Genomic DNA, 25,319 nt, shown 5'->3' on the forward strand with positions numbered 1-25,319 from the left:
AAAGCGGAGAGATTCCCGCACGGAGGAGCGGTGCCGAGTAGCACTCACCAGCCCGAGAGGCTTGTCTGCTCAGCCGCCAGGGCGGGCAGGGGCTGGGAGCTGAGGCTCGGGCTTCGGTCGGATCGCAGGGAGAGGACTGGGGTTGGCGGCGTGAACACAGCCTGAAGGGGTTAGTGCACCACAGCTAGCCGGGAGGGAGTCCGGGAAAAAGTCTGCAGCTGCCAAAGAGGCAAGAGACTTTTTCTTCCCTCTTTGTTTCCTGGTGCGCGAGGAGAGGGGATTCAGAGCGCCGCCTAAACGAACTTCAGAGACGGGCGCGAGCCGCGGCTATCAGCGCGGATCCCACAGCAACAGGGGCGCAGAGGGAAAAACGGAGAGACTCCCGCACAGAGGCTCGGCGCCGAGCAGCGCTCACCAGCCCGAGAGGCTTGTCTGCTCAGCCGCCGGGGCGGGCGGGGCTGGGAGCTGGGGCTCAGCTTCCCTCGGATCGCAGGGAGAGGACTGGGGTTGCCGGCGTGAACACAGCCTGAAGGGGTTAGCACACCACAGCTGGCTGGGAGGGAGACCGGGAAAAAGTCTGCAGCTGCCGAAGAGGCAAGAGACTTTATCTTGCCTCTTTGTTTCGCGGCGCGCAAGGAAAGGGGATTCAGAGCGCCGCCTAAACGACCTCCAGAGACTGGCGCGAGCCGCGGCTATCAGCGCGGACCCCAGAGACAGGCGTGAGACGCTGGGGCTGCTGCTGCCGCCTCCAAAAATCCTGTGTGCGAGCACAGGTCACTCTCCACACCGCCCCTCCCGGGAGCCGATGCAGCCCACCACTGCCAGGGTCCCATGAGCCAGGGACAACTTCCCCGGGAGAAGGCACTGCGCGCCTCAGGCTGGTGCAATGTCACGCCGGCCTCTGAAGCCGCAGGCTCGCCCCGCCTCCGTGCCCCTCCCTCCCCCCGGCCTGAGTGAGCCAGAGCCCCCAAAGCAGCTGCTCCTTTAACCCCGTTCTGCCTGGGCGGGGAACAGACGCCCTCAGGCGACCTACACGCAGAGGCGGGTCCAAATCCAAAGCTGATCCCCAGGAGCTGTGCGAACAGAGAAGAGAAGGGGAAATCTCTCCCAGCAGCCTCAGAAGCAGCGGATTAAAACTCCACAAACAACTTGATGTGCCTGCATCTGTTGAATACCTGAATACACAACGAATCATTCCAAATTCAGGAGGTGGACGTTGGGAGCAGGATATATTAATTTTTCCCCTTTTCCTTTTTTTGTGAGTGTATATGTATATGCTTCTGGGTGAGATTTTGTCTGTATAGCTCTGCTTTATAATAGCTTTATTTTACTTCACTATATTATAGCCTCTTTCTTTCTTTCTTTCTTTCTATTTTTTCTCCCTTTTACTTTGAGCCGTGTGGACGAAAGGCTCTTGGTGCTCCAGCCAGGCATCAGGGCCGTACCTCTGAGGTGGGAGAGCCAACTTCAGGACACGGGTCCACAAGAGACCTCCCAGCTCCACGTAATACCAAACGGCAAAAATCTCTCAGAGATCTCCATCTCAACATCAAGACCCAGCATCACTCAACGACCAGTAAGCTACAGTGCTGAACACCCTATGCCAAACAACTAGCAAGACAGGAACACAGCCCCATCCATTAGCAGAGAGGCTGCCTAAAATCATAATAAGGCCACAGACACCCCAAAATACACCACCAGACGTGGACGTGCCCACCAGAAAGACAAGATCCAGCCTCATCCACCAGAGCTCAGGCACTAGTGCCCTCCACCAGGAAGCCTACACAACCCACTGAACCAACCTTAGCCACTGGGGACAGATACCAAAAACAACGGGAACTACGAACCTGCAGCCTGTGAAAAGGAGACCCCAAACACAGTAAGATAAGCAAAATGAGACGACAGAAAAACACACAGCAGATGAAGGAGCAGGGTCAAAACACACCAGACTTAACAAATGAAGAGGAAATAGGTAGTCTACCTGAAAAAGAATTCAGAATAATGATAGTAAGGATGATCCAAAATCTTGGAAATAGAATAGACAAAATGCAAGAAACATTTAACAAGGACGTAGAAGAACTAAAGAGGAACCAAGCAATGATGAAAAACACAAGAAATGAAATTAAAAATACTCTAGAAGGGATCAATAGCAGAATGACTGAGGCAGAAGAAAGGATAAGTGACCTGGAAGATAAAATGGTGGAAATAACTACTGCAGAGCAGGATAAAGAAAAAAGAATGAAAAGAACTGAGGACAGTCTCAGAGACCTCTGGGACAACATTAAACGCACCAACATTCGAATTATAGGGGTCCCAGAAGAAGAAGAGAAAAAGAAAGGGACTGAGAAAATATTTGAAGAGATTATAGTTGAAAACTTCCCTAATATGGGAAAGGAAATAGTTAATCAAGTCCTGGAAGTACAGAGAGTCCCATACAGGATAAACCCAAGGAGAAACACGCCAAGACACATATTAATCAAACTGTCAAAAATTAAATATAAGGAAAACATATTAAAGGCAGCAAGGGAAAAACAACAAATAACACACAAGGGAATCCCCATAAGGTTAACAGCTGATCTTTCAGCAGAAACTCTGCAAGCCAGAAGGGAGTGGCAGGATATACTTAAAGTGATGAAGGAGAAAAACCTACAACCAAGATTACTCTACCCAGCAAGGATCTCATTCAGATGTGATGGAGAAATTAAAACCTTTACAAACAAGCAAAAGCTGAGAGAGTTCAGCACCACCAAACCAGCTTTACAACAATTGCTAAAGGAACTTCTCTAGGCAAGAAACACAAGAGAAGGAAAACACCTACAATAACAAACCCAAAACATTTAAGAAAATGGGAATAGGAACATACATATCGATAATTACCTTGAATGTAAATGGATTAAATGCTCCCACCAAAAGACACAGGCTGGCTGAATGGATACAAAAACAAGACCCATATACATGCTGTCTACAAGAGACCCACTTCAGACCTAGAGACACATACAGACTGAAAGTGAGGGGATGGAAAAAGATATTCCATGCAAATGGAAATCAAAAGAAAGCTGGAGTAGCAATTCTCATATCAGACAAAATAGACTTTAAAATAAAGACTATTACAAGAGACAAAGAAGGACACTATATAATGATCAAGGGATCGATCCAAGAGGAAGGTATAACAATTGTAAATATCTATGCACCCAACATAGGAGCACCTCAATACATAAGGCAAATACTAACAGCCATAAAAGGGGAAATCGACAGTAACACAATCACAGTAGGGGACTTTAACACCCTACTTTCACCAATGGACAGATCATCCAAAATGAAAATAAATAAGGAAACACAAGCTTTAAATGATACATTAAACAAGATGGACTTAATTGATATTTATAGGACATTCCACCCAAAAACAACAGAATACACATTTTTCTCAAGTGCTCATGGAACATTCTCCAGGATAGATCATATCTTGGGTCACAAATCAAGCCTTGGTAAATTTAAGAAAATTGAAATCGTATCAAGTATCTTTTCCGACCACAACGCTATGAGACTAGATATCAATTACAGGAAAAGATCTGTAAAAAATACAAACACATGGAGGCTACAGAATACACTACTGAATAACGAAGTGATCACTGAAGAAATCAAAGGGGAAATCAAAAAATACCTAGAAACAAATGACAATGGAGATACGACGACCCAAAACCTATGGGACACAGCAAAAGCAGTGCTAAGAGGGAAGTTTATAGCAATACAAGCCTACCTCAAGAAACAGGAAACATCTCGAATAAACAACCTAACCTTGCACCTAAAGCAATTAGAGAAAGAAGAACAAAAAAACCCCAAAGCCAGCAGAAGGAAAGAAATTATAAAGATCAGGTCAGAAATAAATGAAAAAGAAATGAAGGAAACAATAGCAAAAATCAATGAAACTAAAAGCTGGTTCTTTGAGAAGATAAACAAAATTGATAAACCATTAGCCAGACTCATCAAGAGAAAAAGGGAGAAGACTCAGATCAATAGAATTAGAAATGAAAAAGGAGAAGTAACCACTGACACTGCAGAAATACAAAAGATCATGAGAGATTACTACAAGCAACTCTATGCCAATAAAATGGACAACCTGGAAGAAATGGACAGATTCTTAGAAATGCACAAACTGCCGAGACTGAACCAGGAAGAAATAGAAACTATGAACAGACCAATCACAAGCACTGAAATTGAAACTGTGATTAAAAACCTTCCAACAAACAAAAGCCCAGGACCAGATGGCTTCACAGGTGAATTCTATCAAACATTTAGAGAAGAGCTAACACCTATCCTTCTCAAACTCTTCCAAAATATTGCAGAGGGAGGAACACTCCCCAACTCATTCTACGAGGCCACCATCACCCTGATACCAAAACCAGACAAAGATGTCACAAAGAAAGAAAACTACAGGCCAATATCACTGATGAACATAGATGCAAAAATCCTCAACAAAATACTAGCAAACAGAATCCAACAGCACATTAAAAGGATCATACACCATGATCAAGTGGGGTTTATTCCAGGAATGCAAGGATTCTTCAATATACGCAAATCAATCAACGTGATACACCATATTAACAAATTGAAGGAGAAAAACCATATGATCATCTCAATAGATGCAGAGAAAGCTTTTCACAAAATTCAACCCCCATTTATGATAAAAGCCCTGCAGAAAGTAGGCAAGAGGGAACTTTCCTCAACATAATAAAGGCCATATATGACAAACCCACAGCCAACATTGTCCTCAATGGTGAAAAACTGAAACCATTTCCACTAAGATCAGGAACAAGACAAGGTTGCCCACTCTCACCACTATTATTCAACATAGTTTTGGAAGTGTTAGCCACAGCAATCAGAGAAGACAAAGAAATAAAAGGAATCCAAATCGGAAAAGAAGAAGTAAAGCTGTCACTATTTGCAGATGACATGATACTATACATAGAGAATCCTAAAGATGCTACCAGAAAACTCCTAGAGCTAATCAATGAATTTGGTAAAGTAGCAGGATACAAAATTAATGCACAGAAATCTCTTGCATTTCTATACACTAATGACGAAAAATCTGAAAGTGAAATTAAGAAAACACTCCCGTTTACCATTGCAACAAAAAGAATAAAATATCTAGGAATAAACCTACCTAAGGAGACAAAAGACCTGTATGCAGAAATTTTTAAGACACTGATGAAAGAAATTAAAGATGATACAAATAGATGGAGAGATATACCATGTTCCTGGATTGGAAGAATCAACATTGTGAAAATGACTCTACTACCCAAAGCAATCTACAGATTCAATGCAATCCCTATCAAACTACCACTGGCATTTTTCACAGAACTAGAACAAAAAATTTCACAATTTGTATGGAAACACAAAAGACCCCGAATAGCCAAAGCAATCTTGAGAACGAAAAATGGAGCTGGGGGAATCAGGCTCCCTGACTTCAGACTATATTACAAAGCTTCAGTAATCATGACAGTTTGGTACTGGCACAAAAACAGAAATATAGATCAATGGAACAGGATAGAAAGCCCAGAGATAAACCCACACACATATGGTCACCTTATCTTTGATAAAGGAGGCAAGCATATACAGTGGAGAAAAGACAGCCTCTTCAATAAGTGGTGCTGGGAAAATTGGACAGGTACATGTAAAAGTATGAAATTAGAACACTCCCTGACACCATGCACAAAAATAAACTCAAAATGGATTAAAGACCTAAGTGTAAGGGCAGACACTATCAAACTCTTAGAGAAAAACATAGGCAGAACACTCTATGACATACCTCACAGCAAGATTCTTTTTGACCCAGCTCCCAGAGAAATGGAAATAAGAACACAAATAAACAAATGGGACCTAATGAAACTTAAAAGCTATTGCACAGCAAAGGAAACCATAAACAAGACCAAAAGACAACCATCCGAATGGGAGAAAATATTTGCAAATGAAGCAACTGACAAAGGATTAATCTCCAAGATTTACAAGCAGCTCATGCAGCTCAATAACAAAAAAACAAACAACCCAATCCAAAAATGGGCAGAAGACCTAAATAGACATTTCTCCAAAGAAGATATACAGATGGCCTACAGACACATGAAAGAATGCTCAGGGCTTCCCTGGTGGCGCAGTGGTTGGGAGTCTGCCTGCTAGTGCAGGGGACGCGGGTTCGAGCCCTGGTCTGGGAGGGTCCCACATGCCGCGGAGCGACTGAGCCCGTGAGCCACAACTACTGAGCTTGCTCGTCTGGAGCCTGTGCTCCGCAACGGGAGAGACCTCGATAGTGAGAGGCCCGCGCACCGTGATGAAGAGTGGCCCCCGCTTGCCGCAACTAGAGAGAGCCCTAGCGCAGAAACGAAGACCCAACATAGCAATCAATCAATCAATCAATAAAATAAATCTTTAAAAAAAAAAAAAAAAAAAAAGAATGCTCAACATCATTAATCATTAGAGAAATGCAAATCAAAACTACAATGAGATATCATCTCACACCGATCAGAATGGCCATCATCAAAAAATCTAGAAACAATAAATGCTGGAGAGGGTGTGGAGGAAAGGGAACACTCTTGCACTGTTGGTGGGAATGTAAATTGATACAGCCACTATGGAGAACAGTATGGAGATTCCTTAAAAAACTACAAATAGAACTACCATACGACCCAGCAATCCCACTACTGGGCATATACCCTGAGAAAACCATAGTTCAAAAAGAGTCATGTACCAAAATGTTCATTGCAGCTCTATTTACAATAGCCAGGACATGGAAGCAACCTAAATGTCCATCGACAGATGAATGGATAAAGATGATGTGGCACATATATACAATGGAATATTACTCAGACATAAAAAGAAATGAAATGGAGGTATTTGTAATGAGGTGGATGGAGTTAGAGTCTGTCATACAGAGTGAAGTAAGTCAGAAAGAGAAAAACAAATACAGTATGCTAACACATATATACGGAATCTAAGGAGAAAAAAAAAAAAAAAAAGGCCATGAAGAACCTAGTGGCAAGACGGGAATAAAGACACAGACCTACTAGAGAATGGACTTGAGGCTATGGGGAGGGGGTGGGGTGAGATGTGACAGGGTAAGAGAGTGTCATGGACATATATACGCTACCAAATGTAAAATAGATGACTAGTGGGAAGCAGCCGAATAGCACAGGGAGATCAGCTCGGTGCTTTGTGACCACCTAGAGGGGTGGGATGGGGAGGGTGGGAGGGAGGGAGATGCAAGAGGGAAGAGAAATGGGAACATATTGTATATGTATAACTGATTCACTTTGTTATAAAGCAGAAGCTAACACACCATTGTAAGGCAATTATACTTCAATAAAGATGTTTAAAAAAAAAAACAAAAAAAAAACATTACAGATACATCAAAATGTAATTCTAAAACATGTTCTACGGGAATTCCCTGGCAGTCCAGTGGTTAGGACTCTGCGCTCTCACCACCAAGGGCCTGGGTTAGCTCCCTGGTCGGGGAACTAAGGTCCCACAAGCCGCGCAGTGCAGCCAAAAAATAAATAAAAATAAAAATAAATAAATAATAAATAAGATAAAATAAAACATGTTCTAGTAACTCACAAAAAGCTTAAGTAGAAGAACATACAGAAATGAAAAACAGAACCAAAGGAAAACAAAAAATAAAATGGCATACTTAACGTATCAAAATTACATTATATGCAAATGGCCCGTGGGGAAGGATAAGAGTGATGGTGTTTAAGGGTACAAACGTGTAACAAGTATTAAATAAGCCTTGAGATCTAATCCATCATATAATGAATATAGACAATAATATCATACTGTAATTATGTAGTGTAATAAATATTGCTACATTTGCAATCATTTACAATATATAAAGGCATCAAAATAACATATAGTACACCTTAAACTTACACAATAAAAAAATGTACATGGCCTAAATATACCAGTTACAAGATAGAGATTTGTCAGATGGGGGGATGAGGGGATGACCCAACTACATGCTGTCTATAAGAAACTTCAAATGTAATATGTACGTTGAAAGAAAAAAGACGGGAAAAGAGATATCATGCAAACATTAATAGAAAGGAAGTAGAAGTGGCTACATTAATATCAGATAGAGTAGACATAAGACTAAAGAAAATTATCAGAAACAGAGAAGGACATAACATAATAATAGGGTTAATCCACCAAGAAAATATAAGTGTGTATGGACCAAATGATAGAGCTGCACACATAAATTAGACAACTTATATAAATGAAAAGGACCAATTCCTCAAAAAGTATAAAATACCACAACCCATTCAATATAAAATAGAGAATGAATAGTCCTGTAACTAGTAAGAAAACAGAGTTTGTAATTTAAAATATCCCCAAAAAGAAATCTCCAGGCAGGCCCAGACAGTTTCACTGGAAATGTCTACCAAATGATTAAAGAAGAATTAACATCACTTCTACACAATATCTTCTAGAAAATACAAGAGCATGGAACAGTTCCTAAACTTCTATAAAGCCAGTATCACCTGATAACAAAATAAAACAGAGTACAAAAAAAGAAAACTACAGACCAATATCCCTCATGAATACAGTTGCAAAAACTCCTAATAAATATTAGCAAACATAGAATTCAGCAATAAATAAAAAGAATTATACACCACAACCTAGTGAGATTCCAGGGATGCAAAGCTGGTTCAGTATTCGAAAATCAATGTAACCCACCATATTAGTAAGGTTTAAAAAAAAAAAAAATCACATGACCAAATCAATTGATGCAGAAAAGGTATCTGACAAAATCCAACACCCACTCATGGTAAACACTCAGAAAACTAAAAAAAAAGAAGGACCTTCTTCAACTTGATAAAGAACATCTACAAAAAACATCACACTTAGTGTGGAAAAACTGAATGCATTCCCCGTAAAATCAGGAACAAGGCAAGAATGCCTGCTCTCACCATTGCTCTTCAATATAATATTGGAAGTTCTAACCAGGGCAATAAGGCAAGGCAAGGCAAGGCAAGGAAATAGAAGGTACACAGACTACAAAGGAAGAAATAACTCTATTTGTAGATGACATGACTGTCTATGTAGTATATTCCAAAGAATCTAAAATAAAATACTTGGACTTCCCTGGTGGTGCAGTGGTTAAGAATCCACCTGCCAACGCAGGGGACACGGGTTCGAGCCCTGGTCCGGGAAGATCCCACATGCCACGGAGCAACTAAGCCCATGCGCCACAACTACTGAGCCTGCGCTCTAGAGCCCGTGAGCCATGACTACTGAAGCCCGCACACTTAGAGCCCATGTTTGGCAAGAAAGAGAAGCCACCACAATGAGAAGCCCGTGCACCGCAAACGAAGAGTAGCCCCCGCTCGCCACAACTAGAGAAAGCCCGCGCACGGCAACGAAGACCCAACACAGCCAACAAATAAATAAATTTATAAAATAAAATACTTATAGAACTAATAAGTGAGTTTAGTAATAAGTTCACAGGCTACAAGATCAACATATAAAAATCAACTGTGAGGTAGGGGCAAGATGGCGGAAGAGTAAGACGCAGGGATCACCTTCCTTCCCACAGATACAGTAGAAATACATCTACACGTGGAACTGCTCCTACAGAACACCCACTGAATGCTGGCAGAAAACGTCAGACCTCCCAAAAGGCAAGAAACTCCCCACGTACTTGGGTAGGGTAAAAGAAAAAAGAAATAACAGAGACAAAAGAATAGGGACGGAACGTGCACCAGTGGGAGGGAGCCGTGAAGGAGGAAAGGTGTCCACACACTAGGAGCCTTCGTGGGCAGAGACTGCGGGTGGCAGAGGGGGGAGCTTCGGAGCCACGGAGGAGAGCGCAGCCACAGGGGTGCGGAGGGCAAAGCGGAGAGATTCCCGCACGGAGGATCGGTGCTGAGTAGCACTCACCAGCCTGAGAGGCTTGTCTGCTCAGCCGCCGGGGCGGGTGGGGGCTGGGAGCTGAGGCTCGGGCTTCGGTGCTAGCCGGGAGGGAGTCCGGGAAAAAGTCTGCAGCTGCCGAAGAGGCAAGAGACTTTTTCTTCCCTCTTTGTTTCGTGGCACGCAAGGAGAGGGGATTCAGAGCGCCGCCTAAACGAACTCCAGAGACGGGCGCGAGCCGCAGCTATCAGCGCGGATCCCACAGCAACAGGGGCGCAGAGGGAAAAACGGAGAGATTCCCGCACAGAGGCTGGGCGCCAAGCAGCACTCACCAGCCCGAGAGGCTTGTCTGCTCACCAGCCAGGGCGGGCGGGGGCGGGGGCTGGGAGCCGAGGCTCGGGCTTCGGTCGGATCGCAGGGAAAGGACTGGGGCTGGCGGCGTGAACACAGCCTGAAGGGGTTGGTGCACCACAGCTAGCTGGGAGGGAGCCCGAGAAAAAGTCTGCAGCTGCCGAAGAGGCAAGAGACTTTTTCTGGCCTCTTTGTTTCGCGGCGCGCAAGGAGAGGGGATTCAGAGCGCCACCTAAACGAACTCCAGAGACAGGCGCAAGCCACAGCTATCAGCGCAGACCCCAGAGGCGGGCGTGAGCCGCGGTTATCAGCGCGGACCCCAGAGACGGGCAGGAGACGCTAAGGCTGCTGCTGCCGCCACCAAGAAGCCTGTGTGCGAGCACAGGTCACTCTCCACACCACCCCTCCCGGGAGCCGGTGCAGCTCGCCACTGCCAGGCTCCCGTGATCCAGGGACAACTTCCCCGGGAGAACGCATGGCGCGCCTCAGGCTGCTGCAACGTCATGCCAGCCTCTGCTGCAACAGGCTCGCCCCGCCTCCTCCGTACCGCTCCCTCACCACGGGCTGAGTGAGCCAGAGCCCCTGAGGCAGCTGCTCCTTTAGCCCCAGTATGTCTGGGCGGGGAACGGACGACCTCAGGCGACCTACACACAGAGGCGGGTCCAAATCCAAAGCTGAACCCTGGGAGCTGTACGAACAAAGAAGAGAAAGGGAAATCTCTCCCAGCAGCCTCAGAAGCAGCGGATTAAAGCTCCACAAACAACTTGATGTGCCTGCATCTGTTGAATACCTGAATAGACAACGAATCATCCCAAATTCAAGAGGTGGACTTTGGGAGCAGGATATATTAATTTTTCCCCTTTTCCTTTTTTCGTGAGTGTATATGTGTATGCTTCTGGGTGAGATTTTGTGAGTATAGCTTTGCTTTCACCATTAGTCCTAGGGTTAGGTCCGTTCGTTTTTTGTTTGTTTTTTTTTTTTTACTTAAAAAAATTTTCTTTTCCTAATATATGTTTTCTTAATAATTTTTTCCTTATTTTCTATTTTTAGAAATTAAAAAAAATTTTAATAAGTTTTTTCATATTTTTTATTTTAAAAAATTAAAAATTTTTTTCTTAATAAAATTTTCTCTTAATTTTTTTATTTTTTATTATAAAAAATTAATAAATCTATTTTTAAAAATTAAAAAAAACTTTTCTGAATACATTTACTCTTAATAATTTTCCTATTTTTTATTATAATAGCTTTATTTTATCCTCTTTCTTTCTTTCTTTCTATTTTTTTCTCCCTTATATCCTGAGCCGTGTGGATGAAAGGCTCTTGGTGCTCCAGCCAGGCATCAGGGCTGTGCCTCTGAGGTGGGAGAGGCAACTTCAGGACACTGGTCCACAAGAGACCTCCCAGCTCCACGTAATACCAAACGGCAAAAATCTCTCAGAGATCTCCATCTCAACATCAAGACCCAGCTTCACTCAACAACCAGCAAGCTACAGTGCTGGACACCCTATGCCAAACAACTAGCAAGACAGGAACACAGCCCCATCCATTAGCAGAGAGGCTGCCTAAAATCATAATAAGGCCACAGACACCCCAAAACACACCACCAGACGTGGACATGCCCACCAGAAAGACAAGAGCCAATCTCATACACCAGAACACAGGCACTAGTCCCCTCCACCAGGAAGCCTACACAACCCACTGAACCAACCTTAGCCACTGGGGACAGATACCAAAAACAACGGGAACTACGAACCTGCAGCCTGTGAAAAGGAGACCCCAAACACAGTAAGATAAGCAAAATGAGAAGACAAAAAAACACACAGCAGGTGGAGGAGCAGGGACAAAACACACCAGACCTAACAAATGAAGAGGAAATAGGTAGTCTACCTGAAAAAGAATTCAGAATAATGATAGTAAGGATGATCCAAAATCTTGGAAATAGAATAGACAAAATGCAAGAAACATTTAACAAGGATGTAGAAGAACTAAAGAGGAACCAAGCAACGAAGAAAAACACAATAAATGAAATTAAAAATACTCTAGACGGGATCAATAGCAGAATAACTGAGGCAGAAGAACGGATAAGTGACCTGGAAGATAAAATAGTGGAAATAACTGCTGCAGAGCAGAAAAAAGAAAAAAGAATGAAAAGAACTGAGGACAGTCTCAGAGACCTCTGGGACAACATTAAACGCACCAACATTCGAATTATAGGGGTCCCAGAAGAAGAAGAGAAAAAGAAAGGGACTGAGAAAATATTTGAAGAGATTGTAGTTGAAAACTTCCCTAATATGGGAAAGGAAATAGTTAATCAAGTCCTGGAAACACAGAGAGTCCCATACAGGATAAATCCAAGGAGAAACACGCCAAGACACATATTAATCAAACTGTCAAAAATTAAATATAAAGAAAACATATTAAAAGCAGCAAGGGAAAAACAACAAATAACACACAAGGGAATCCCCATAAGGTTAACAGCTGATCTTTCAGCAGAAACTCTGCAAGCCAGAAGGGAGTGGCAGGATATACTTAAAGTGATGAAGGAGAAAAACCTACAACCAAGATTACTCTACCCAGCAAGGATCTCATTCAGATGTGATGGAGAAATTAAAACCTTTACAGACAAGCAAAAGCTGAGAGAGTTCAGCACCACCAAACCAGCTTTACAACAATTGCTAAAGGAACTTCTCTAGGCAAGAAACACAAGAGAAGGAAAACACCTACAATAACAAACCCAAAACATTTAAGAAAATGGGAATAGGAACATACATATCGATAATTACCTTGAATGTAAATGGATTAAATGCTCCCACCAAAAGACACAGGCTGGCTGAATGGATACAAAAACAAGACCCATATATATGCTGTCTACAAGAGACCCACTTCAGACCTAGAGACACATACAGACTGAAAGTGAGGGGATGGAAAAAGATATTCCATGCAAATGGAAATCAAAAGAAAGCTGGAGTAGCAATTCTCATATCAGACAAAATAGACTTTAAAATAAAGACTATTACAAGAGACAAAGAAGGACACTATATAATGATCAAGGGATCGATCCAAGAGGAAGGTATAACAATTGTAAATATCTATGCACCCAACATAGGAGCACCTCAATACATAAGGCAAATACTAACAGCCATAAAAGGGGAAATCGACAGCAACACAATCATAGTAGGGGACTTTAACACCCCACTTTCACCAATGGACAGATCATCCAAAATGAAAATAAATAAGGAAACACAAGCTTTAAATGATACATTAAACAAGATGGACTTAATTGATATTTATAGGACATTCCACCCAAAAACAACAGAATACACATTTTTCTCAAGTGCTCATGGAACATTCTCCAGGATAGATCATATCTTGGGTCACAAATCAAGCCTTGGTAAATTTAAGAAAATTGAAATCGTATCAAGTATCTTTTCCGACCACAACGCTATGAGACTAGATATCAATTACAGGAAAAGATCTGTAAAAAATACAAACACATGGAGGCTACAGAATACACTACTGAATAACGAAGTGATCACTGAAGAAATCAAAGGGGAAATCAAAAAATACCTAGAAACAAATGACAATGGAGACATGACGACCCAAAACCTATGGGATGCAGCAAAAGCAGTTCTAAGAGGGAAGTTTATAGCAATACAAGCCCACATCAAGAAACAGGAAACATCTCGAATAAACAAGCTAACCTTGCACCTAAAGCAATTAGAGGAAGAAGAGCAAAAAAACCCCAAAGCTAGCAGAAGGAAAGAAATCATAAAGATCAGATCAGAAATAAATGAAAAAGAAATGAAGGAAACAATAGCAAAAATCAATGAAACTAAAAGCTGGTTCTTTGAGAAGATAAACAAAATTGATAAACCATTAGCCAGACTCATCAAGAGAAAAAGGGAGAAGACTCAAATCAATAGAATTAGAAATGAAAAAGGAGAAGTAACCACTGACACTGCAGAAATACAAACGATCATGAGAGATTACTACAAGCAACTCTATGCCAATAAAATGGACAACTTGGAAGAAATGGACAGTTTCTTAGAAATGCACAATCTACCGAAACTGAACCAGGAAGAAATAGAAAATATGAACAGACCAATCACAAGCACTGAAATTGAAACTGTGATTAAAAATCTTCCAACAAACAAAAGCCCAGGACCAGATGGCTTCATTGGCGAATTCTATCAAACATTTAGAGAAGAGCTAACACCTATCCTTCTCAAACTCTTCCAAAATATTGCAGAGGGAGGAACACTCCCAAACTCATTCTACGAGGCCACCATCACCCTGATACCAAAACCAAACAAAGATGTCACAAAGAAAGAAAACTACAGACCAATATCACTGATGAACATAGATGCAAAAATCCTCAACAAAATACTAGCAAACAGAATCCAACAGCACATTAAAAGGATCATACACCATGATCAAGTGGGGTTTATTCCAGGAATGCAAGGATTCTTCAATATACGCAAATCAGTCAACGTGATACAACATATTAACAAATTGAAGGAGAAAAACCATATGATCATCTCAATAGATGCAGAGAAAGCTTTCAACAAAATTCAACACCCATTTATGATAAAAGCCCTGCAGAAAGTAGGCATAGAGGGAACTTTCCTCAACATAATAAAGGCCATATATGACAAACCCACAGCCAACACTGTCCTCAATGGTGAAAAACTGAAACCATTTCCACTAAGATCAGGAACAAGACAAGGTTGCCCACTCTCACCACTATTATTCAACATAGTTTTGGAAGTGTTAGCCACAGCAATCAGAGAAGAAAAAGAAATAAAAGGAATCCAAATCGTTAAAGAAGAAGTAAAGCTGTCACTGTTTGCAGATGACATGATACTATACATAGAGAATCCTAAAACTGCCACCAGAAAACTACTAGAGCTAATCAATGAATTTGGTAAAGTAGCAGGATACAAATTTAATGCACAGAAATCTCTTGCATTCCTATATACTAATGATGAAAAATCTGAAAGTGAAATTAAGTAAACACTCCCGTTTACCATTGCAACAAAAAGAATAAAATATCTAGGAATAAACCTACCTAAGGAGACAAAAGACCTGTATGCAGAAAATTATAGGACACTGATGCAAGAAATTAAAGATGATACAAATAGATGGAGAGATATACCATGTTCTTGGACTGGAAGAATCAACATTGTGAAAATGACTCTACTACCCAAAGCAATCTACAGATTCAATGCAATCCCTATCAAACTACCACTGGCATTTTTCACAGAACTAGAACAAAAAATTTCACAATTTGTATGGAGGCACAAAAGACCCCGAATAGCCAAAGCAATCTTGAGAACAAAAAATGGAGCTGGAGGAATCAGGCTCCCTGACTTCAGACTATATTACAAAGCTACAGTAATCAAGACAGTTTGGTACTGGCACAAAAACAGAAATATAGATCAATGGAACAGGATAGAAAGCCCAGAGATAAACCCACGCACATATGGTCACCTTATCTTTGATAAAGGAGGCAAGCATATACAGTGGAGAAAAGACAGCCTCTTCAATAAGTGGTGCTGGGAAAATTGGACAGGTACATGTATAAGTATGAAATTAGAACACTCCCTGACACCATACACAAAAATAAACTCAAAATGGATTAAAGACCTAAGTGTAAAGCCAGACACTATCAAACTCTTAGAGGAAAACATAGGCAGAACACTCTATGACATAAATCGCAGCAAGATCCTTTTTGACCCAGCTCCTAGAGAAATGGAAATAAAAACACAAATAAACAAATGGGACCTAATGAAACTTAAAAGCTTTTGCACAGCAAAGGAAACCATAAACAAGACCAAAAGACAACCCTCAGAATGGGAGAAAATATTTGCAAATGAAGCAACTGACAAGGGATTAATCTCCAAGATTTACAAGCAGCTCATGCAGCTCAATAACAAAAAAACAAACCCAATCCAAAAATGGGCAGAAGACCTAAATAGACATTTCTCCAAAGAAGATATACAGATGGCCAACAGACACATGAAAGAATGCTCAACATCATTAATCATTAGAGAAATGCAAATCAAAACTACAATGAGGTATCATCTCACACCGGTCAGAATGGCCATCATCAAAAAATCTAGAAACAATAAATGCTGGAGAGGGTGTGGAGAAAAGGGAACACTCTTGCACTGTTGGTGGGAATGTAAATTGATACAGCCACTATGGAGAACAGTATGGAGGTTCCTTGAAAAACTAAAAATAGAACTACCATACGACCCAGCAATCCCACTACTGGGCATATACCCTGAGAAAACCATAATTCAAAAAGAGTCATGTACCAAAATGTTCATTGCAGCTCTATTTACAATAGCCAGGACATGGAAGTAACCAAAGTGTCCATCGTCAGATGAATGGATAAAGAAGATGTGGCACATATATACAATGGAATATTACTCAGCCATAAAAAGAAATGAAATGGAGGTATTTGTAATGAGGTGGATGGAGTTAGAGTCTGTCATACAGAGTGAAGTGAGTCAGAAAGAGAAAAACAAATACAGTATGCTAACACATATATATGGAATCTAAGGGGAAAAAAAAAAAAAAAGGTCATGAAGAACCTAGTGGCAAGATGGGAATAAAGACACAGACCTACTAAAGAATGGACTTGAGGATATGGGGAGGGGCAGGGGTGAGATGTGACAGGGTGAGAGAGTGTCATGGACATATATATACACTACCAAATGTAAAATAGATAGCTAGTGGGAAGCAGCTGCATAGCACAGGGAGATCAGCTCGGTGCTCTGTGACCACCTAGAGGGGTGGGATAGGGACGGTGGGAGGGAGGGAGATGCAAGAGGGAAGAGATATGGGAACATATGTATATGTATAACTGATTCACTTTGTTTTAAAGCAGAAACTAACACACCATTGTAAAGCAATTATACTTCAATAAAGATGTTTAAAAAAAAAATCAACTGTGTTTCTATATAATAGCAATAAACATGGAGAAAATGAAATTTGAAATACCATATACAAAAATTCAAAAAAAAAAAGAAATATTTAAGTATAAATCTAACAAAACACATACAGGATTTATATATTGAAAGCTACAAAATGCTAGTGAAAAAAAATCAAACAGGATCTAAACAGACAGTCCATTTTCATGGATTGGAAGCTCAACATAATAGATGTCAATTCTCCCCCCAAAAACCTGATTTCTATCAAAATCCCAGAAAGATTTTGTTGTACATTTAGACAAATTTACATGGAAAGGAAGTGGAATCAGAATAGCTAAAAGAATTCTGAAAAGGAAGAATGAAGTGGGGGGAATCAGCCTACCCAATCTCAAGACTTATTATTGATATATAGCTACAGTAATCAAGTCTGTGTGGTATCAGAGGATGGAACAGACAGAGAACCCAGAAACAGACACACATAAATACAGCCAACTGATTTTTTACAGAGATGCAAAACCAATTCCAGAAAGGATTAACAGTCTTTTCAACAAATAGTGATGGGACAATTGGACACCCATATGCAAAAAAAAAAAAAAGAACCTCAACATAATCCTCACACCTTATTAAAAATGAACTGACAACAGAAAAGACTTGTGTATAAATCCTAGGACTATGAAACTTTCAGAAGATAACATAGGAGAAAACCTTGGGAAACTTGGTCTAGGTGAAGTGTTAAACATGACAACAAAACACAGTCCATAAAAGGAAAAACTGATAAATTGGACTGCATCAAAATTACAAACTCTGTGAAAGGCACTGTCAAGAGAATAAAAAGATATGCTACTGATCACATATCTGACAAAGGATTCCTATCTCAAACATATATATAAGAACTCTCAAAACTCAACAATAAAAAAATAATAAAACAAGTAGAAAATGAGCAAATGACATGAAGACACATCTCACTGAACAGGATATATGGATGGCAAGTAAGCACATAAAAAGATGTTCAACATCACAAGCTATGGGAAATGCCAATTAGGATCACAGTGAAATATCACTACACACCTACTGGAATAGTTAAAATAAAAAACAGCGACAACAGCAAATGCTGGTGAGGATATAGAGAAAGTAAACCACGCATACACTACTGATGGGAAAGAGAAATGGTAGAGAAACTCTGGAAAGCAGTTTGTCAGCTTTTTAAAAAACTAATCATATACTTACCATACATTCAACTCAGCAATTACATTTTTGGGCACTTATCCCAGAGAAATAAAACTTTATGTCTGCATAACAACCTGTACATGAGTGTTCACATAAGGTTTATTGGTAACAGCCAAAATCTAGAAACAACCAAAATGTCTCCCAATAGGTAAACGTTCTTCAATACATAATGTGGTACATCCATACCATGGCATACTACTCAGCAATAAAAAGGAACAGACTATTGACACATGCAACAATATGGATGACTCTCAAGGGCGTTGTGCTGAGTGAAAACATCAAAAGATCTCAAAAGATCACACGTTGTATGATTCCATGTATATAACACTGTGGAAATGACAAAGTTATACAGATGGCAAACAAATCAGTGGTTGACACGAGTTAGGGAAGGGGAAGAAGGGTGTGACTATAAGAAGGTGTAGCAGGAAGAAGATATTATGAACAGTTTTATATCTTGACTGAGGAGGTGGTTATACAAATCTACATGTATGATAAAATGACATGGAACCAGACATAAACATTGCACCAATTTCAAATTCCTGGTTTTGATTTTATCTACCATGTAACAGCTGGGGAAATGGGCGAAGAGTACATGAGATTTCTCCATATTACCTTTGCAACTTCTTGTGAATCTATAATTATTTCAAAATTAAAAGTAAAAAAAAAAAAAAAAAATCAAAGTGCCTTCCACAATAAAGACTGCTATATGTAGCACTGAACGCCTGGCACCTCTAACTAGGGGACACCACAAGGTATTTGGCATGTGATTTTTTTTTTAAGGTTTTGTTTTAGTTTTTTTCAAAATAAAAAAAGCATTTTTTCTGATGATAGAGAGTATTCAAGTAAATCATTAAGTATAAACTTGAATCATCAAAATCGTATTACCATGATTCATTTTTAGGTCTATCTTAAAAAGAAAATGTGAACAGGAAGATTATAAAGCAGTTGCTTTATTTTAGGAAAGCAAAAGATGACAACAATCTATTTAAAAAAGAAAAGTTTAAAGAAGAAAAGGGTTTACAGTACATTTCTGACTTCTCTGATACTGGCTGGCTCAAAGTTTTCTTTTGTTTTAAAAGGACAGTAGCACAGAGACCCCAAGTTTCCCTCACTTGGATTCTATAAGGCGAAGATTTGCTCCCTACCTCAGGGGTTGGTGCAGCATAGGCTGTGTAAGGAGGTGGGGAGGAAACCACGGCAGTCTCATCATACATGACTTCTGAGCCAACATAAGCCTTGAGAGGAGAGAAAGTATGAAAACAAGTGAGTTGCCGCAAAGCAACTAAAGGCTCTTACGATACTATACCCTTTTATTTAGCAAATAAAAAAAATTAAAAGCCAAAAAGTTTAATCTTTGAAGAGGAAATATACCAGCTCTCTGAGAAGCAGTGACTAGCAGGACCACCTTCCCCTTGCCCACCACCCAGCACTCCAGTGTCCTTTGAATTCAGAAGGATGTGGTCCTCCTCAGCCACCAGCAGGGGGCAGAAGTAGAGTCCTCACTGCCCAAGAAGGCCACAGGGCCTCCACTGTTACCCAGGCCTTTTAAAAGATGTTACACCACTCTCAACAACCCTTCTGTTCACAAATAAAAATCCTACAATCTAAAACGTAGCAGTCAGGGATATGTTCTACATTCACAACCTGGTTTTTACATTAAAAAATTTAAAAATCTTTCAGTAAATTACCCCCCAGTGGAAAACAAAAATATATGCACTCTTTTTAAAAAAAATCCACATGAAGAATCACCTTGGCTCTTGCCCCTAACTATATGAATCATCAATACTAACTTCATTCAAGTAGAGGATTTTCATCAAAAGAAAAGGTAACTGGAGCTGTAGAGTAATCTTAGGAGGAAGAACAGTCCTGGGCTAACAAAAGTAGGAAAAAACAGCATTTGGATATTAATTCTTTTTACTTTCTTTTCCCACCTATACAAATTCTTTAAAAAGCACCATCTACCTTTCTCTTTTCTTCCTAGAGAAATAAAGGAAAAAATAAAACCCTATCTGAAGAATGAAAATGTTGACCACAGAGGGAATTGCCTTTGATTCCCTGACAGACACCAAGATGGTATCACTAGCCTCTACAAATGGGGTTTACTGTCTCAGTTACTTCCTAAAGTCAGAAGAAACTAGAGACAAGTACAAGTCCCAAAAATGTTTATTTCACAGGCTGAGATGCTATTCATGAAAAGGACCCTGTGGTCCTTTTTGTGCCTTCTCTGTAAATGACAGCAGAATTCAAAGTGTTGCAAATCTTTGTGAGATACAAACATTTCTCAAAAACAAACACTGGGACCAGTGTGCCTGTGTTAGGAGGGCTCCTCCTGCCAAAATGTTTTGGCAAAATCCAGCTTCCTCACTGTCAGCAAAACACAGCCTGCCTATCTCTGCTTGCTCATCCTGGGCCGGATGGCAAAAAAACCCTCTTCCCCATTTCCCTTCTTAACCTCCAGTTCTCCCGTTTGTTACAGCAAGACTATGTGAAAACATTACTAGTGACTGCAATTAGCAACTTACTGTGTTTGTCCTGGAATCCTGAAGTGTAAATTTCCAGGCCCTGAAGAAAAGAAAAAGAAAGCGGTACTTTATTTGAGGCAATCCAACATCTATCTCAATGGTTCTCAAAACTGCATTGGCATCGGAATTTCTGAAAAAGCTTGTTTTAAGAACAGATCTGAAGCCCTTGCCTCAAGACCCACTCAATCAACTCATCTGAGACATGCACTAGGAATATATGATATGTAAAGAAATAAATCTATAGTACATATGTAATATTTAAAGCATAATCTACTCTACAGTTTTTCCTTTACTTTTTAAATAAATGTAAAATGTACCATGCTTAACTATACTAGAACTAGCTGTATCTGTTCATGTTATACACACAGATCTATTTGATTTTTTTAATGGCTACATAATGTTCCATGATATGAGATTTAGACGGTCAGCAATATTTTGCAATTAAAAATAATGTTGGTATTTGAGAAACTGACCTATAACATACGTAAGTTTAAGGTGTACAACATGATGATCTGATACACATATATCATGAATTGATTACCACAATAAGGTAACACCTCCACCCCCGCACATGATTACCTTTTTATTTCTTCTGGTGATAACATTTAAGATCTACTCTCTTAACTTTCAAGTATATGAGACAGTATTATTTTTTTTTTTTTTTGAGACAGTATTATTAATTACAGTCACTATGCTGTACAATAGATGCCCAGAACTCACTCATTTTACAGCTGGATGCTTGTACTCTTTGTCCAGTATCTCCCCCATTTCCCTCAACCCCTGGCAAACACCATTCTACTCTCTACTTTTATGATTTCGGCTTTTTTAGATTCTGCATATAAGTGAGAACATATAGTATTTTTCTTTCTCTGACTTACTTCACTTAGCATAATGCCCTCAAGGTCCATTTAGGTTGTTGTAAAGGCAGGGTTTCCTGTTTTATGGTTGATTAATAGTCCATTACCCATGCATGCACAAGTCTGTGTGTGTGTGTGTGTGTGTATCACATTTTATTTATCAATTCATCCATCATCAGACACCTGAGTTGTTTCCATGTCTTGGCTACTATGAATAATGTGAGAAACACGGGGGTACAGCTATCTCTTTGAGACAATGATTTAATTTCCTTCAGATATATACACAGAAGTGGCACTGCTGAATCATATGGCAGTTCTATTTTTAATTTTTTGAGGAACCTCCATACTGTTTTCCATAGTGGCTGCACAAATTTACATGCCCACCAACAGTGCAGGTTCCCTTTTCTCCACATCCTCACCAATACTTATCTTTTGCCTTTTTGATAACAGCCATTCTAAGGTGTGAGGTGATATCACTGTGGTTTTCGTTTGCACTTCCCTGATCATTAGTGATGTTGAGCACCTTTGGAAAAACGTTTTTTCAAGTCCTTTCCCCATCTTTTAAATGGTTTGGTTTTATGCTATGGAGTCATACAAGTTCCCTATATATTTTAGATACTAAACCCTTATCACATAAATGGTTTGCAGATATTTTCTCCTATTCCATAGGATGTCTTGTTATTTTTCTAATTGTTTCTTTTGCTGTGCAGAAGTTTTTTAGTTTAATGTAGTCCCAATTTGTTTACTTCTGCTTTTGTTGCTTGCACTTTTGGTGTCATATCCAAAATCACTGCCAAGACCAATGTCAAAGACCTTTTCCCCCATGTTTCCTTCTAGTAGGTTTACAGTTTACGGTCTTACATTTAAGTCTTCAATCCCTTTCAAGTTAATTTTTGTGAGTGGTCAAGATAGGGAGTAAGTCCTTTCTGAAAAATCTGGGTTCTACACTCTTCTAAGCATAATTCCTTTGAATGTCTTATGCCGGGGCTCGCTTATCCTTCTCCGCCTTCCAGTGCTCGGAAATGACAAGCCCTGGGGGAACCTTCCAGTCTCTGCTAAGGTCCCAAGGATATCATAGTCTCAAGCGTTTTTCCTTAGCTTTTTCAAGAAGTATCAGCACCTCTACAGACTGCAGAGTACTACCAAAAATTTTTAAGATTTAATTAGCTCATCTTGTTACTGCTTCTGGGAGTTGCGGTAGGGTTAAAAACCGTGATACATCTCAACAGAATCTTCTATGTCTTTTTCTGACTGTCGCTCTTTGTATTCTGTGCTTGAAGTTGAACTTCTTTATTTGGCTGTCGCTTCTGAATGTCCTCCCCTTCATTTCACCAGGTAGTTGAGGAAGATGACACAGATTCATTTCCCCCTTTTTTCTCAGAGGTCTCTGTAATGGGTTGAATTGTATCCCCTGCAGAAAGATAAGCTTAAGTCCTAATCCCCAGTACAGGTGAATTATTTAGAATAGGGTCTTTGCAGATGGAGTCAAATTAAGATGAGGTCATACTGAATGAAGGTGTCCTTATAAGAAGAGGAAATTTGGACACAGACACACAGCGAGAATACCATGCTATAACAGAGGCAGAGACTGGAGTGATGCAGCTGAAAGCCAAAGAACATCAAGGATAACCGGCCACAACCACAACTAGGTAGAGGCCAGGAAGGATTGTATCCAGAGTCTGAGAGGAAGCATGGCTCTGCTGGCACAGTGATGTCAGACCTCTAGCTTGTGGAACTGTGAGAGGATAAACCTGCTGTTTTAAGGCACCTCGCTTGTGACACTTTGTTACAGCAGCCCCAGGAAACAGTCTCCTCTCCTTTACTTTTTTACCTTTCTGTGTCATTTTATTTCAAGTGTGCTTCTTGTTAACAGAATAAATAGCTGGACTTTGTATTTTCTGCCCAATCTCAGATCTTATCCTTTTTAAGGAGAATTTAACCAACTCACATTTATTGAAATCACAGATATCATTGGTCTAATTACTGCTACTTCATCTCCTGTAATGCTTTATTAAGTTTACCTGCTGGGTTTTTTTATTCCTCTAGTATCACCCTCCATCGTTCTCTCCCTTATTGTACCCTTAAAATTAGACACATAAATAAAACTCTATTTTCTCATACAGGTTAAGAAAAAGTCAGCCTTCCATGCCAAAAAGGCAAGTCCTTCAGTGTACTTTTACCCCTTCTCCTTCCTCTATGACAAAAAAGCCTCCCACGTTTTGTTAAACTATTCTAAAATTTTAGTTCTAGATATTTTTTCCACTACTACTTAAAGGAACCGTCCATACATGTGACATCTCAGTAGAACAGAGCAGTTAAGAACAAAGGGCTATGAAGACAAAGGTTCAAATCCTGAGTCTAGTCTACTAGCTCTAAAACCTTGGGAAGTATGGTAGGCAGAATGATGTCTCCTCCCTACAAAGAGATCCATATTCTAATCCCCAGAACCTCTGAAAATGTTACCTCACCAGGCAAATGGACTCTGCAGCTATACTTAAGGTTAAGGACCTTGAAATGCGGAAGATGATACTGGATTATCGAGGCTGGCTCAAACTATTCTTAAATCCTTAAAAGCATATAACCTTCACCAGCTACAGAGAATCAGACAGATGACAGCAGGAGAAGGGCTCAGGCCAGAAGCCAAGGAATGCAGGAGGACTCTTGAAGCTGGAAAAGGCAAGGAAACAGACTGCCCCCTAGAGCCTCCAGAAGGGATCATGCCCCTGCCAACACTTTGAAACCTAGTGTAGAACTCTGACCTCCAGAAATGTAATCAGAAATGTGTACTGTTCGAAGCCACTAAGCTTGTGGTAATTTATTACAAGAGCATTAAAAACTGATACAGAAAGTTACTTAACCTTGCTATGCCTCAATTTCTTACAATGGAACAGTATCCACTTTATAAGATATGGTGAGGATTAAACAACATACATAAAGCAGTTAGCACAGAGCCCAGCGCAAAGTAAGTGTTCAAATTATTAAAGAGTAAAAATATAGACCCAGTTTATAAAAAAGTAGCAAACTGGCTTGACCTGTGTTCATTTCTCCATCAGTCTTTAGGAAAGGTACATCTTTTCTGGAAAGTGCCATTTAAGATTCACTAATATAAGTGAGAAGAATGTAAAAAAGAAACTACATCTAGGATTTAAAATAAACCCTAGAGACCAGCATGGAATAAATGCCTATACTGAGGATGAACATATATGTGAAATGCAGGGGCAGGCACTCTGACAAACTGGTCAGCTGGATTTTATAAAACTGTCACATATATATGAATATTTTAATATACAGGAATATTATAATAATCTCTGTTAGTGAATTCTCACAATGTCCAGAGTTAACCTTTGTTAGTGGTACAGTGTGGACAGGAAAAAAAAAAAATCAGTGTTTTCAAGATTCTGATCCTACATCAATGCTAATGTTAACAGACTGAGAATTAATAAAGTTGAGTTTTCCTTCTTTGTGGTTCCATACCCCTTCTTCAGAGATGGCAGATGGAAATAAGAACCACCAAAAGAAGAAAAGGCTAT

At 40.2% G+C, this 25,319-nt stretch overlaps 1 protein-coding gene across 3 annotated transcripts in view; it reads right to left on the reverse strand.

Annotated features, from left to right (window-relative positions):
• PLEKHB2 (pleckstrin homology domain containing B2) overlaps nt 1-25,319 on the reverse strand; it is a 58,431-nt gene that overhangs the window by 14,640 nt on the left and 18,472 nt on the right. For all 3 annotated transcript variants that reach the window (XM_068545333.1, XM_068545332.1, XM_068545331.1), the window contains exons 5-6: nt 20,933-20,972; nt 19,556-19,645 (exon numbers count right to left, since the gene is read on the reverse strand). In XM_068545333.1, the coding sequence (XP_068401434.1) occupies nt 19,556-19,645; nt 20,933-20,972 (130 nt within the window). The remainder of the gene's footprint in view (nt 1-19,555; nt 19,646-20,932; nt 20,973-25,319) is intronic.

The sequence above is a fragment of the Eschrichtius robustus genome, chromosome 5 (genome assembly GCF_028021215.1).
Source record: "Eschrichtius robustus isolate mEscRob2 chromosome 5, mEscRob2.pri, whole genome shotgun sequence".
Lineage (NCBI taxonomy): Eukaryota > Metazoa > Chordata > Mammalia > Artiodactyla > Eschrichtiidae > Eschrichtius > Eschrichtius robustus.